The 13,747-nt window shown below is 41.3% G+C and overlaps 1 protein-coding gene across 1 annotated transcript; it reads left to right on the forward strand.

Annotated features, from left to right (window-relative positions):
- Window positions 1-281: 281 nt before the first annotated feature.
- Window positions 282-10,876, forward strand: LOC139572589 (tetratricopeptide repeat protein 24). The gene is given in 9 exon segments (XM_071395290.1): window positions 282-503; window positions 868-1,161; window positions 5,485-5,686; window positions 5,795-5,979; window positions 6,686-6,860; window positions 6,863-8,091; window positions 8,941-9,023; window positions 9,293-9,327; window positions 9,419-10,876. Coding segments are annotated over 6 exon segments (1,104 nt in total). The 5' UTR covers window positions 282-398; the 3' UTR covers window positions 7,006-8,091; window positions 8,941-9,023; window positions 9,293-9,327; window positions 9,419-10,876.
- The last annotated feature ends 2,871 nt before the right edge of the window (window positions 10,877-13,747 follow it).

The raw sequence follows: 13,747 nt of genomic DNA on the forward strand, positions 1-13,747 counted from the left end.
AGTTAGCTAGCAAACATGATAAACATCTGTCCATGCTACTTCTCAAAAATGTTTATTTGAATGCGATAATTCTGGCTATAAAATAAACGCCTTTCGGTGAGCTCATAATAGACTTGGTTAAACTTCAACATTTATTTGAAAAGGACAGGCACTGAGTGAGTCCTCATGTTGTTTGCCACATAGCAAGTTCTCACTATCACCAAAGGAGGGCAGTTCTTTCAGTGTCATGACCTGAGTGAGTGTGACAATCAGACCTTCAAAATAATTTTGCATCAGTTTCCTCATAATGCTATACTGTACATGGCATCTGATAGCTACCCATTACATGAGGGCAGGAAAAATAAGAGTGACGGGGTGTAAAGAGCAAAGACAAAGAGGCTGATGTCCTGAAGGTCCAGATGGACATTGAGGATCTCACAGCCTCTGGCCACATTGCCCTAAAGCAAGGGGACTGTGAAGAAGCCCTCAGCCTCTTCAAAAAGGCCTTCAAAGCTTCCATAGAGGTGACATTACTTAGGCTACTTCCTTGTTGTCCATTTTGAGACATTTTGTCCTGCACCTCACCCATATAATATAGGGCTTGCTAATACTGTCAGAGGGAGAACTGAGCACCTGATTATATTGTTTGGAAAATGTCCAGGCAACAAAAACTTGTCTGGTTCCAAGTCCAAATGAATTACAGTATTTACACAATCTTTATTGTCCCCAAATAGTAATTGGTTTTCACAATGACATACATCTGACAACCACAATATTTAGACATACTGTATGGAAGAAAGTCAAATATGCTGCATCATTTTTACTGGTACTTATGTTAGCTTTTATAATGTTTAAGTATTCTCTCTTACCATACTCTATCACCCACAGCTAAAGGAGACCAGGGTCCAGCGGGCATGTGCCTTTAACCTGGGAGCTGCCTACTTGGAGGCGGGTAAAGCCCTGAAGGGGCTGGACTTCCTGAAGCGGGCCCAGCCAGGAGAGAGGGGCGAGCGGATAGCAGACCTCCAGTTCAACCTGGCCGTAGCCTATGAGACCCTGGGGAACCACAGCCAGGCGGCTGGTCACTGCCTCCAGGCAGCCCAGCTGTACCGCTGCCAGGGGGACGGGGCCAGTGAGGGGGAGACCTGCATGAAAATGTCCCACTGTCACCTGCTCCTAAAGGTCAGTCAGCTCAAGGTGTATGTTTTTTATGGTTCAGCACGAGAATCAGATTACCCTGCCAAAAATCTCAACCCCTAACCATTAGAGGAGAACTGTAAAACATCAGTAAACTGTACTTATCTTCCTCACCTTAAGCCATTCCAAAATGTAGGTGGGATACTCTCCTAAAAAGATTTAAAATCAATCCAATACATTCCGAGAAAAGCCCAAGCTGTGCTTTTTTATAATGAGGTATTACCACCAGGAGATTTGCCTTCATGCACATTAAGATTGTGCTGAGTCAGAATTTAGAAGCCCACCCATATCTTCGGCAAAGAAAATAAGATACTTACGCATGAGGCCTAGAATACTCAAGACTGAACATTGAATGTTATGTAAGGACTATACCACAATAGGAAGAAAACAAGCTTCTCTGCTAAAAGAAATGCTCAAGTACTCAAAAAATTGCAATAGTTGCAATAGTTGAATGATTGTTGAATAAGTTTTATTTTTTTACAACCAAATGGAAATTGTTTCTTTTTTATGGAAATTGTTTCTTATAGAAGGGTCCAGACACCTTTAGAAACAAACAGCAAATCACTTCCTCATCCACGTTGTATAGTATGGGGGCCCTGAAAAAACATGAACAAAGGCTCCAAAAACAACCAAATATGTCATTTTAGAAACGGCAAAGCTCTCAGTATAGTGATGCAGGGCTTTCGATGTTGTACACATGAAATTGTGTCATTCCAAACTTTATCCGCAACATATTTCCTTTTGTGCGACTTGAGCGATACCTAAATTTAGTTGTAAAAATACAACTTCTCCTTTAATTGATTGTCAGTTGATTGATTCTTATGAGCCATCTTATTTCTAATGTATTAGGTGCTCAGAAATCATGCTTTGCAATTTGTTTAATCAATACAATTATAACACCAAGAGAAATCATGCCATTAACCTTTTCAGATCTTTAGTGAACCTGCCCACCTACCTCATCTTTGCTGATCACCAGCTGCCACTGATGAAGGACCAGTCTCTGTCATTATGGTCTGTTTTTTATTCGGACACCCTCAGTCGGTGTCAGAGTCAAGCCACGATTAAATTATTTAGAGAACTGCCATAGGCAGTGTCTGGGTGTTATCAATGAATTCGTATCATTTATAATAGGGATGTAACGATTCACCTACAGTTGAAGTCAGAAGTTTACATACACCTTAGCCAAATACATTTAAACTCAGTTTTTCACAATTTCTGACATTTAACCCTAGTAAAAATTCCCTGTCTTAGGTCAGTTAGGATCACCACTTTATTTTAAGAATGTGAAATGTCAGAATAATAGTAGAGAGAATTATTTATTTCAGCTTTTATTTCTTTCATCACATTCCCAGTGGGTCAGAAGTTTACATACACTCAATTAGTATTTGGTACCATTGCCTTTAAATTGTTTAACTTTGGTCAAACGTTTTGGGTAGCCTTCCACAAGCTTCCCACAATAAGTTGGGTGAATTTTGGCACATTCCTCCTGACAGAGCTGGTGTAACTGAGTTAGGTTTGTAGGCCTCGTTGCTCGCACACGCTTTTTCAGTTCTGTCCACACATTTTCTATAGGATTGAAGTTATGGCTTTGTGATGGCCACTCCAATACTTTGACTTTGTCCTTAAGCCATTTTGCCACAACTTTGGAAGTATGCTTAGGGTCATTGTCCATTTGGAAGACCCATTTGCGACCAAGCTTTAACTTCCTGACTGATGTCTTGAAATGTTGCTTCAATAAAACCACATAATTTTCCTCCCTCATGATGCCATCTATTTTGTGAAGTGCACCAGTCCCTCCTGCAGCAAAGCAACCCCACAACACGATGCTGCCACTCCCGTGCTTCACGTTTGGGATGGTGTTCTTCGGCTTACAAGCCTCCCCCTTTTTTCTCCAAATATAACGATGGTCATTATTTCCAAACAGTTCTATTTTTGTTTCATCAGACCAGAGGACATTTCTCCAAAAAGTACGATCTTTGTCCCCCCCATGTGCAGTTGCAAACTGTAGTCTGTCTTTTTTATGGCGATTTAAGAGCAGTGGCTTCTTCCTTGCTGAGCGGCCTTTCAGGTTGTCGATATAGGACTCGTTTTACTGTGGATATAGATATTTTTGTACCCGTTTCCGCCAGCATCTTCACAAGGTCCTTTGCTGTTGTTCTGGGATTGATTTTCACTTTTCGCACCAAATACGTTCATCTCTAGGAGACAGAATGTGTCTCCTTCCTGAGCGGTATGACGGCTGCATGGTCAAATAGTGTTTATACTTGCGTACTACTGTTTGTACAGATGAACGTGGTACCTTCAGGTGTTTGGAAATTGCTCCCAAGGATGAACAAGACTTGCGAAGGTCTCCCCCAAAAAATATTGGCTGATTTCTTTTGATTTTATCATGATGTCAAGCAAAGAGGCACTGAGTTTGAAGGTAGGCCTTGAAATACATCCAGGGGTACCCCTCCAATTGACTCAAATTATGTCAATTAGCCTATCAGAAGCTTCTAAAGCCATGACATCATCTTCTGGAATTTTCCAAGCTGTTTAAAGGCACAGTCAACTTAGTGTATGTAAACTTCTGACCCACTGGAATTGTGATACAGTGAAATAATCTGTCTGTAAACAATTGTTGGAAAAATGACTTGTGTCATGCACAAAGTAGATGTCCTAACCGACTTGCCAAAACTATAGTTTGTTAACAAGAAATTTGTGGAGTGGTTGAAAAACGAGTTTTAATGACTCCAACCTAAGTGTATGTAAACTTCCGACTTCAACTGTATATGCATCAGTCCCTGGTTCAAATGTTTAAGATTTGAGTGCATCGGTCAGCGGGACCCCAAACCGATCCAAATGTGTAACATGCATATGTCCGAAAATCAATTCAAAATGGTTCACAATTTTGTTGTTGCTCAAATTACTTTCTTTCTGCCTTCCAGAAAATGCCTCTCATCTTTTGTGACATCTGTGTCCTCTCCTTCAGTGTCAAACTTAGCATACAATTGTGTTGACAGTCATTAATCTACAAGTCATTTTGCATGCCGAACAACCCCAAGCACAATCAGTAGTCAAACTGCGAGCAGCTTCGCTCGCTGACCAACGCGAGGCATGCCTATTTCTGATCTGGCACATCTGCGCTTCACCTTCAGCATTCAGATGTTTGAAAATGTCTTGTGCAATATTAGGCTTTATCACTTGAGTGACAACCAATGTAATTTGCTAGGTTATTTTTATCAAATGCGCTGTTGAAAATTGTGTTTTACCGGAATAAAAGTAGCCTAAACTATCGTGGGACACACGGCTCTCATCTGGCTATACATGCTGATCAGGGCTTACATTGGATTTTATTTTGATTGTTCAGGTTCACCATCAGCAATAGTTTTGGTAGTTTTTGTTTGAAACAATGAGTATATACGGTCATTTTTAGATATACAAGGTAAAGTTGATAATTTCATAATGACGACAGCAATCACTTTTGCTACCTGCACTGCATGGTCGAAGCGGGAGAAGAAAAGGAGCTCACTCGAGTCCAAAAGGTCCAACTTCCAAAAGATCTAAACCATTCCATTATGAGACACGCGTGAAATCCAAAGTTGTGCTTTATAATCATTGGGTATGTCATAGCAAATTGTTTACAAATAAATATTGATACATTACTAGCTAACACTTTTTTAATGTGCAAAAATGACGACTGAATTAGTGGGTGATGGGGATTTCAGATCAAAAGCAAGGTAGATACCCAGTTTCCCTTATGGCTCAGCCCAGGTGCCTACATACAACATAGACATATACAGTACATCATTTACATACACACACACACACACACACACACACACACACACACACACACACACACACACACACACACACACACACACACACACACACACACACACACACACACACACACACACACACACACACACACACAAACAGAGAAGTCGGCTCAGACAGATCCAGTTCAGAGAAGCCCAGCTCATAAGCTCCATCAGCAGCATATTTGAATTTAGAATAGAAAAGGAATGTGTTTATGCAACAAATGTTAGTGCATTGCATCGAACTGAATCGCTTCGATTCGTTCCTCCAAACAAACCGAATCGCACAGATCGTTTTAAACTTATCGTTCCTGTATGGTATTGTAGCCCATGTATCTAAATATGTATCGAATCGTCTTGAAAGGTAAAGATGCACATCCCTAATTTTTAAGAGCTGCAGTGTCTGACTGACTCATTTGAGATCTGTAGCAGCCAGGTCTATATATTGACAGCTCACTGACTGTCCTACATAGAGCTGGTTCTGATTCAAGCTGTGTGTTTTCAGGACTGGATCCAGGCAGCTCAGAGCTTCCAGAGGGCTGGGGAGAGCTACAGGATGGCAGGCAAGCTGGACTCAGCCGCCACGGCCTTCAAATATGCAGGGAGTCACATGCTCCAATCAGATGACTTCACCATGGATGATATCATCACTGTGCTCACTGATTGCCTTGAGCTGAGCAACAACATCAAAAACCCAGAGTTGCTCGGTTGGTAAACTGTCAGATTAACTGAATTGAGGAAAAAACAAATGAGTAACAGCGTTGTCAGTCAACAATTTGGTCACAGTTTTGTGACTTTATCCCTCAGTCTTTCAGGTAAGGTGTACAATGACCTGGGCCTGAGTTTCTCCCAGCTGAAGTTGTTCCAGGAGGCAGCCTGGTGCTATGAGCGGGCCCTGCCCCTGGTCAGCACCAGGCCCAGCAGGCTTGCCGTGGTCCTACAGAACCTGGGAGCCGTTCACAACACACTAAGCCAGTACCGGCAGGCCCTGGACTACCACCGATAGACAGCCAGCCTGCATGGTGAGCTTATTACATCACTTACGCTGGAGAGTATAGTTATACTGTATTTTCTGCAAAGTTCAGTGCTGTTATGTACTGCATGTAATAATGATATACCATTTAGCATGCGCTATTCTCCAAAGTACTCTGCGTGCATATTTTTTTTGTATAAGTGGTGCAAGCACTCTACCAACTGAGCCGCAGAAAATCATGTGTGTGTGAGGAACATGTTACCTGAGGCGTGTAAGGAATAATTGTTTAGGCAGAGGGGCAGACCATTCCTCAAACATTTCATTATACCCTGATTAATCCTTTACAGTATCTGGGTGTGTCCAGTGCTCTCCATGCCTCTAATCTGTCTCTGTGAGCAGCTCTCACATTAGCAAGAGAGGTGTATGTATGTGTGTGTGTGTGTGTGTGTGTGCTCGTGCGCAGGGGTGTGTGTGGCTGAGATTCCACTGAGGCAATCCCATAGGGACTTACAGAGTGCTTACCACAGCACCACTGAGTGACTCACACACTGGTATTTCTTGTGCGTATGTGCATGTAACGGTTCTAAAGACATGTTTTTTTCGCCAGCCCACATGCTGTTGGGGATGTGAACGTGACATAGCTACTTATGCTTTTTTTAAGTGAGTGGAAAAGTGATGACGCTGTAAAGATTGTCTCTTGTTCCCTGTATTAACCCCTCTCCCTTTGTAATCTACCTTTCTCTCAAACTCTGTGTCTCTCCCTGATACCCTTCCCCCTTTCTCCCCATCATTCTGTGTGTCTGCGTCAGGGTCTTTGGGCAGTCGTCGTGCTCAGGGCCGCTGCTTCAGTAACTTGGCCTTTGCCCTCAGTCAGCTGAGGGAGCATGAGGAGGCAGCAGAGAACTACCTCCAAGCCTGCAGGCCTTCAAAGACACTGGTACAAAATCAAGTCCAACTTTATTCTTTCTAAGAATAATAATAAGCACATTTGTCATGTTGGAAGTGTGTTCTAATTGTTTAAACAGGCTATTAATGACTCTTTACATCCATTGACCCCTCCAAGTCTCACCCTCTTTCGCTCTCTATGTTGTTTACTCAACTTTCTCAATATTTCTTTATATTTATCTTTCTTCTTCCTCATCTATCTATCTATCTAGATGACTATAAGGACCAATGGCAGGCTTGTGAGGGTTTAGGGGAAGCTCGCTTTAAATTGATAGTCGGCAGGTTTGTTGTGGTGCCATATTCTTTCCATTTTTTAATAATGGATTTAATGGTGCTCTGTGGTATGTTCAAAGTTTCAGATATTTTTTTGTAACCCAACCCTGAACTGTACTTCTCCACAACTTTGTCCCTGACCTGTTTGGAGAGCTTCTTGGTCTTCATAGTTCCCCTTGCTTAGTGGTGTTGCAGACTCTGGGGCCTTTCAGAACAGGTGTGTGTATATATACTGAGATCATGTGACAGATCATGTGACACTTGCACACAGGTGGACTTTATTTAACTAATTGTATGACTTCTAAAGGTAATTGGTTGCACCAGATCTTATTTAGGGGCTTCATAGGAAAGGGGTTTGAATACATATGCACGCAACACTTTTCCGATAAAAAAAATATATATATATTTTTTGAAATGTTATTTTTTTCACTTCACCAATTTGGACTATTTTGTGTATGTCAATTACATGAAATCCAAATAAAAATCCATTTAAATTACAGGATGTAATGCAACAAAATAGGAAAAACGCCAAGGGGGATGAATACTTTTGCAAGGCACTGTATCAACCATCTTCTGGTCTGTTGGTGGGAACTATAGTGTGTGCGTGCGTGCGTGTTGACTGTGAAAAATGTGTTTCCATTTTAAGCCACTTTCAACTCTCTTGTAGAACTTGTAAGTGTACTCATGCGTTTCTACAGTTTCATCTCCAGTGTACTGACTGGGTTGTTGTTCCCTAGTGAGTGGAGCTGGCTCTGCAGAGGTGTCTACCGGACAGCAGGGGAAGGAGGAGGAAGCCCCGGGTCCAGATGGAGAACAGGCACACACAGTGACGATGGGAGAAGCATGTGACTCCCAGTCACCGGTGACAAGATCTCTCACTGAGAAGCCGGGCTATCTGACTGTGCTGCCAGGGGCAAACAGGCAAGGCATTTAACACACACACACACACACTGTAAACATCATCATACATGCTCACACAGTGCACATTATCACTAATTTACTGTACACATTAGCACACATACATAGATGCACCATTATACACACGCTCAATAACACCCATCCAGACAACTCATAAAGAAACGCAGAGTAATTTTACTTGTTGTGATTGACTTTGATTCTTTATTAGCACACTGGAAAATCAAACACTTTTTAATTTCGTGCCATGAGACTCGGGCCTCTTAAATTGTTTATTTTTGCAGAATGTCTTAAAGGTATTAACACCTATTGGGTTTTCTTAAATTACACTGAAGAAGATGAGCTCTGTGAGTGTCTGCTCTGCAGAGAAGAATTGAATAATAGGGAAATGGAGAGTCATTAGCCAGCCACAGATGTATCATAAGAGCACCAGCAGAGAAAACAAAACCGCATACATAATTCATGAATATGTATGAACTTTCCAATTTGTAAGTCGCTCTGGATAAGAGCGTCTGCTAAATGACTTAAATGTAAATGTCCATGGCAATGACCTTGGCCTCCACTCATGATTCACTACCATCCCCCTGTAAACACACACACACACACACACACACACACACACACACACACACACACACACACACACACACACACACACACACACTCATTTCTGCATAGCTGCACTGTTTGTTATTCTCCCGTTCCCAGAGTAACCATATATCTAAGATGCCTTTAACTTGGCATTGCTGTGTGTGTGTGGCCAGTGTTACACTGCTGCTTGTCATTTTAAATTATTCTTGAAAAGTTATTTTTGAGATGATCATGTTTGAGCGTGCCTCTTCCTCTCACCTCCAGGAACCTGAATAATACATATGAGCAGCCCGACCCCCATTACTAGAACCAGGACCCATCAAACCACCCTGTACTCACCCAGCAGAGTAAGAACCACTCCCCTCAATCTTAACCTGAGAAACGGTTGCACAACATGAACCTTTGCACAAATCTCCCATTGAGGAAGTAGCTAGCTACTAGTTATAACTAGTGTGTGGGCTAAGAGGTCCTTATTTGGACAAAGGACCACTAGCATGTTAAAATAACACTATAATTTTAATCCACATTCTGCACATATTGTTACAAGAAAGTAATGGCTATGTTATCAAAAGCTTTGTTCAAACAATTTTTACTGTTTGTTATAATCCCTCTGTAGGCGAGCATTAAACCGAGGACAACACAGACTAACAGGTACGTAATGTTTGTCTGTGAGTTATTTCCAGTGATCGGCTTCAGTTTGAGTAATCATTGATGCTGACAGAACACGTATCGTGTGTTTTAGTGAGACTCCATTGTCCGAAAGCTCCGAAGTTTCACCCACTGGTGCGTCAGATAATGAAGAGACCATAACCCTGTTAAAGAAACGGAAGTCCCAAATCTGCACAGTCATGTGACTAGATGCAAGTCCAAGTTAATGTGGTTGGTTAATTGAAAGCATTCATAGGAATGACTCTATTGAGTGTATTTCTATGGCTCAAATCTGCTCTTTGCACATTGGTATTAAAAATTCTAATGCACATGTAAGTGTTACTGTATAACATTGTCTGTCTCATCTCCTGCACGTACAAGTGTTGCCTTGTCATTGCATTTGTCTTCCAAACACTCCCTGTTTTTATTTTTTATTTTTTTATTTCACTTTTATTTAACCAGGTAGGCTAGTTGAGAACAAGTTCTCATTTACAACTGCGACCTGGCCAAGATAAAGCAAAGCAGTGTGACACAGACAACAACACAGAGTTACACGTGGAATAAACAATAAACAAGCCAATAACACAATAAACAAGTCAATGACACAGTAGAAAAAAAAGAAAGTCTATATACAGTGTGTGGAAAAGGCATGAGGAGGTAGGCAATAAATAGGCCATAGGAGCGAATAATTACAATTTAGCAGATTAAGACTGGAGTGATAAATGAGCAGATGTGTATGCTGGTCATTGTCCCCACACTGAAATTGGGGAAGAGATTGTGGATCTGTTTCCGTCCGTTAGTACGTTCATATGTTAGTCACAAGCGATATCTCAGACAGCATTGGCCCGGTTTTGACTAAACTTTGGTGAATGATGCATCTTGCCATAGCTTTACGGCATTTAGAAAATTACACTGATTGGCCAGATGGTGGCTCTGTAACGAGATTGAAAATGCAAACTTTGTAAGGTCATGCCCCTCACCCCGTTTGACCTTAAGTCATGAAATTTAGTAGATCGGTCCCTGTCTTCACAAGGAACAAATTTGCCTCGGGACCCATAAGTTCCGCCATGATGGATTTTCCGCCATTTTGAATTGTGTGAAAAACACTTAACCCTACTCTTCTGATACCGAATGACCAATCTGCACGAAACTTGATATGTGGCATTTATGGAAAACGATCTCTCAACGCAATATTTTCCAGACTGGTAGCTAAATCAACATGGCTCCTATTGACCAATAAACATTCACCTGGGTGTGGTCTGGCACATGCATATAAATCAGTCAATGATATTCGTATTGTAACAGAATTTGGTAAACACTGTCAAGACTCAGCATATGCAAGAACATTCATATCGACCTTGCTGTGGCGCTATAACGGGCTATATCAACTCTGTTGATCTGTTTGACTTAGTGATGAAATTTGGCACGCATGTTTAGGGATATGAGCTAACCCACACGATATCTCAGACACCACTGGCCCAATTTTGACAAAATTTGGGTGAATGATTAGTCATGCCATAGAGATCTGGCATTGACAAAATGATACCTTTTGGGCCGGGGGGGGGGGGGGGGGCTATAGTAATCAACTGTACATACGTTAGTCATTTGTGGGGGGATGACATGTTTACTGTTGCCTTATTTCAAGGTGTCTTGGTAGTCAATATTCTAAGATTGTCATAATGTGTATCATTTCTTCGATCATGCTAACTTAAATCTCTGCTCTTCACTTGAATCATGGTTGTACAATTTGAAATAAATGTAATCTGTTTTTGAAGTATTTAACTCTGATCCTTTGTAAATTAATAGTCACCCCAAGGCTTAACAAAGCCAGCACCGTTGATCATTGCTACAAGAAAACACTAAAAAGAACAAGCACTCAATCTGTTTTCAATTGGTTTTCCTAAAGCTCACACTATGAGAAAATAGGCCTAACCTTTAATTAAATGTACACAATTGTTACCCAGAGGAGGGTCATGCTTTTTCAATTTCAGTCAGGGAGAGGGTTTAGTCTTTATTCCTTTTTATAATTGTTTTATTTAGTCCATGGGAGGGTCATGTAATTTGTAATCGATTTAAATGTCATTGCTCAGTGTTTGAGAATTAGTATCTCATGTGTGCCTGATGCTGCCCCCCAGCTGATTCTCTGCTGGGTGTGCAATATCAAGTGTGCCTAGTGTGGTCTCAATAAAATGATCCATAGCCTATTCTATAGGCCAGGGGTGGGCAAACTTTTTGGCTCGAGGGCCACATCGGGATTTTGAAATTCAACTGAGGGTTGCATTTTTTGGGGGACCAATTGTTTGTTAAAATCAATTTGCAGGCGTCACTACAGACCAGGGTTCGATCCCAGGCTGTGTCACAGCTGGTCGTGACTGGGAGACCCATGGGGCAGCGCACAATTGGCCCAGCATCGTCCAGGTTAGGAGAGGGTTTGGCAGGCCAAGATTTCCTTGTCCCATCGCGCTCTAGCAACTCCTGTGGCGGGCCGGGCCCATGCACGCTGACACGGTCGTCAGGTGTACGGTGTTTCCTCTGACATATTGGTGCGGCTGGCTACCGGGTTAAGCGGGCATTGTGTCAAGAAGCAGTGCAGCTTGGCTGGGTCATGTTTCGGAGGATGCACGGCTCTCGACCTTCGCCTCTCCCGAGTACATACGGGAGTTGCAGCGATGGGACAAGACTGTAACTACCAATTGGATACCACAAAAATTGGGAGAAAAAAGGGTTGTCTGTTTTAACAAACCTTTTTTATTTTTGTTCTTATGTATTGAATATAGTTTTTTTGTGTTGTGTTTTTTTATAAGCCCTTGGGCTTCCAACCATACTTGCACACCGTTCTTTATTTGCTTTTAACTGTATTGTTGTTTATCACTTATTTTCTTCGGTGCAAATAAATTCAACCTTTGGTTTTAGGTTATGTGTTAAAAAAACAAATGGCTTTTTCTCTAAGTCATTGATGATCAGATACTAAAGTTGTAACTGGTTCTGTTGCGCAAAATGTTTACAGTTGATAGACAACTTCAGCACTGTTCCAAACTTAGACTATCCTCTTTTTTTAACAATAGTCTTTATAGAAATCTAAATGTCTTTGGTTCTGCAGCATGCGCTCATTCGTTGACATGCTCTGTTGTGGTATTTAAAAAGATTCTGTTTGTCTCCAGTCAAGTAAAATTACGTAGAATTGCAAGAAATGCGTTTATAAAAGGCACACAAAAAATCAGACTGCAAATAAGATGATGGATTCATGCAGTGCTTTTATTATAATGGATATCTTTTCATCCTTACCCTTGTCTGCGTTGGTCTGCAAATCCACAATCTTCTAGCTACTTTGCTATGTAATGCTTACAAAACGAAGAACAGTTTCTAAAACTGCATGTCTAAGGCTCTGGTCTGGGTCTCATAAAAGCATCGTAGCACGAAGATACTCTTCTGTCCATTTAGTGTCAGTGGAATTACGATGATCTTAGTGCTACGATGCTTTTGGGAAACCCAGCCCTGGTCTGTCATAGGAGTGAGGGTAAACGTAGGCATGTTCTCTGTTATCCACTTTGTTTTAATTATTATTTTGGGTATAGGGGAGGGTCACAAAAAAATATTCAAGCGTTCAGGGAGGGTCGGGTAAATAAATATTATACTGAAGGGAGGGCCATCCATTTTCATTTCAGAGAGGTTCGATTTTCTCCAGGTATCCCTCATTATCAATAACGTACAGTCCCTTATCAGGGGTGCTGCCGCACCTCCAGCACCATTCCCGCTGCTATGATTGTATAAGGAAATGCATGATGAAGTGCTGCTGCACATAGGCTATCAGCCATCCAGACCGAATATTGGTGATGATGTAAATCAAGTGTTATAAAGTGTAAATCAAATGTTATGCTGCTCTGGCATTACTGTTCATATTTAAACTAGTTAGCTTGCTACACACACTCCACCAGTGACTGCATTTAAAGCCATGCATGTTTGGATAATGGGCAGGCGCAATCTCCATGAGTGCTGAGCAATTAACCGACATGTCAGTTGTTTTTGGGTTACTAATTTACCAAGTTTAAATAAAAGTCATAAAAGTTTGTTTTATTTACTTTGAAGAACTACTAAAATGTTGATTTGGCAGACTGCATAGGCAGCAGCTCTATAGAGATGAGATGATGACTTGTAATGAAATAGTGAAGTAATGTGAATCCATTATGGTTAATAACCAGTAATGGTCATCACTAACATTTGTACTTTTAATTGTTTTATTCTGTGTTGTTACAACATTCGACCCACATAATGCATAGTGCATTTAATGTATAAAAAATAAACTGAACCTACCTCAAAAAACCCTAATCGCTCAGCACTAATCTCCATACAGGGGGTGGCGAATTTGACGTCATCACGACAACTAGGTGGAAGTGGGTTCAGAACAACAATGACAAAAACTGTG

The sequence above is a fragment of the Salvelinus alpinus genome, chromosome 4 (genome assembly GCF_045679555.1).
Source record: "Salvelinus alpinus chromosome 4, SLU_Salpinus.1, whole genome shotgun sequence".
NCBI classification, from domain to species: Eukaryota; Metazoa; Chordata; class Actinopteri; order Salmoniformes; family Salmonidae; genus Salvelinus; species Salvelinus alpinus.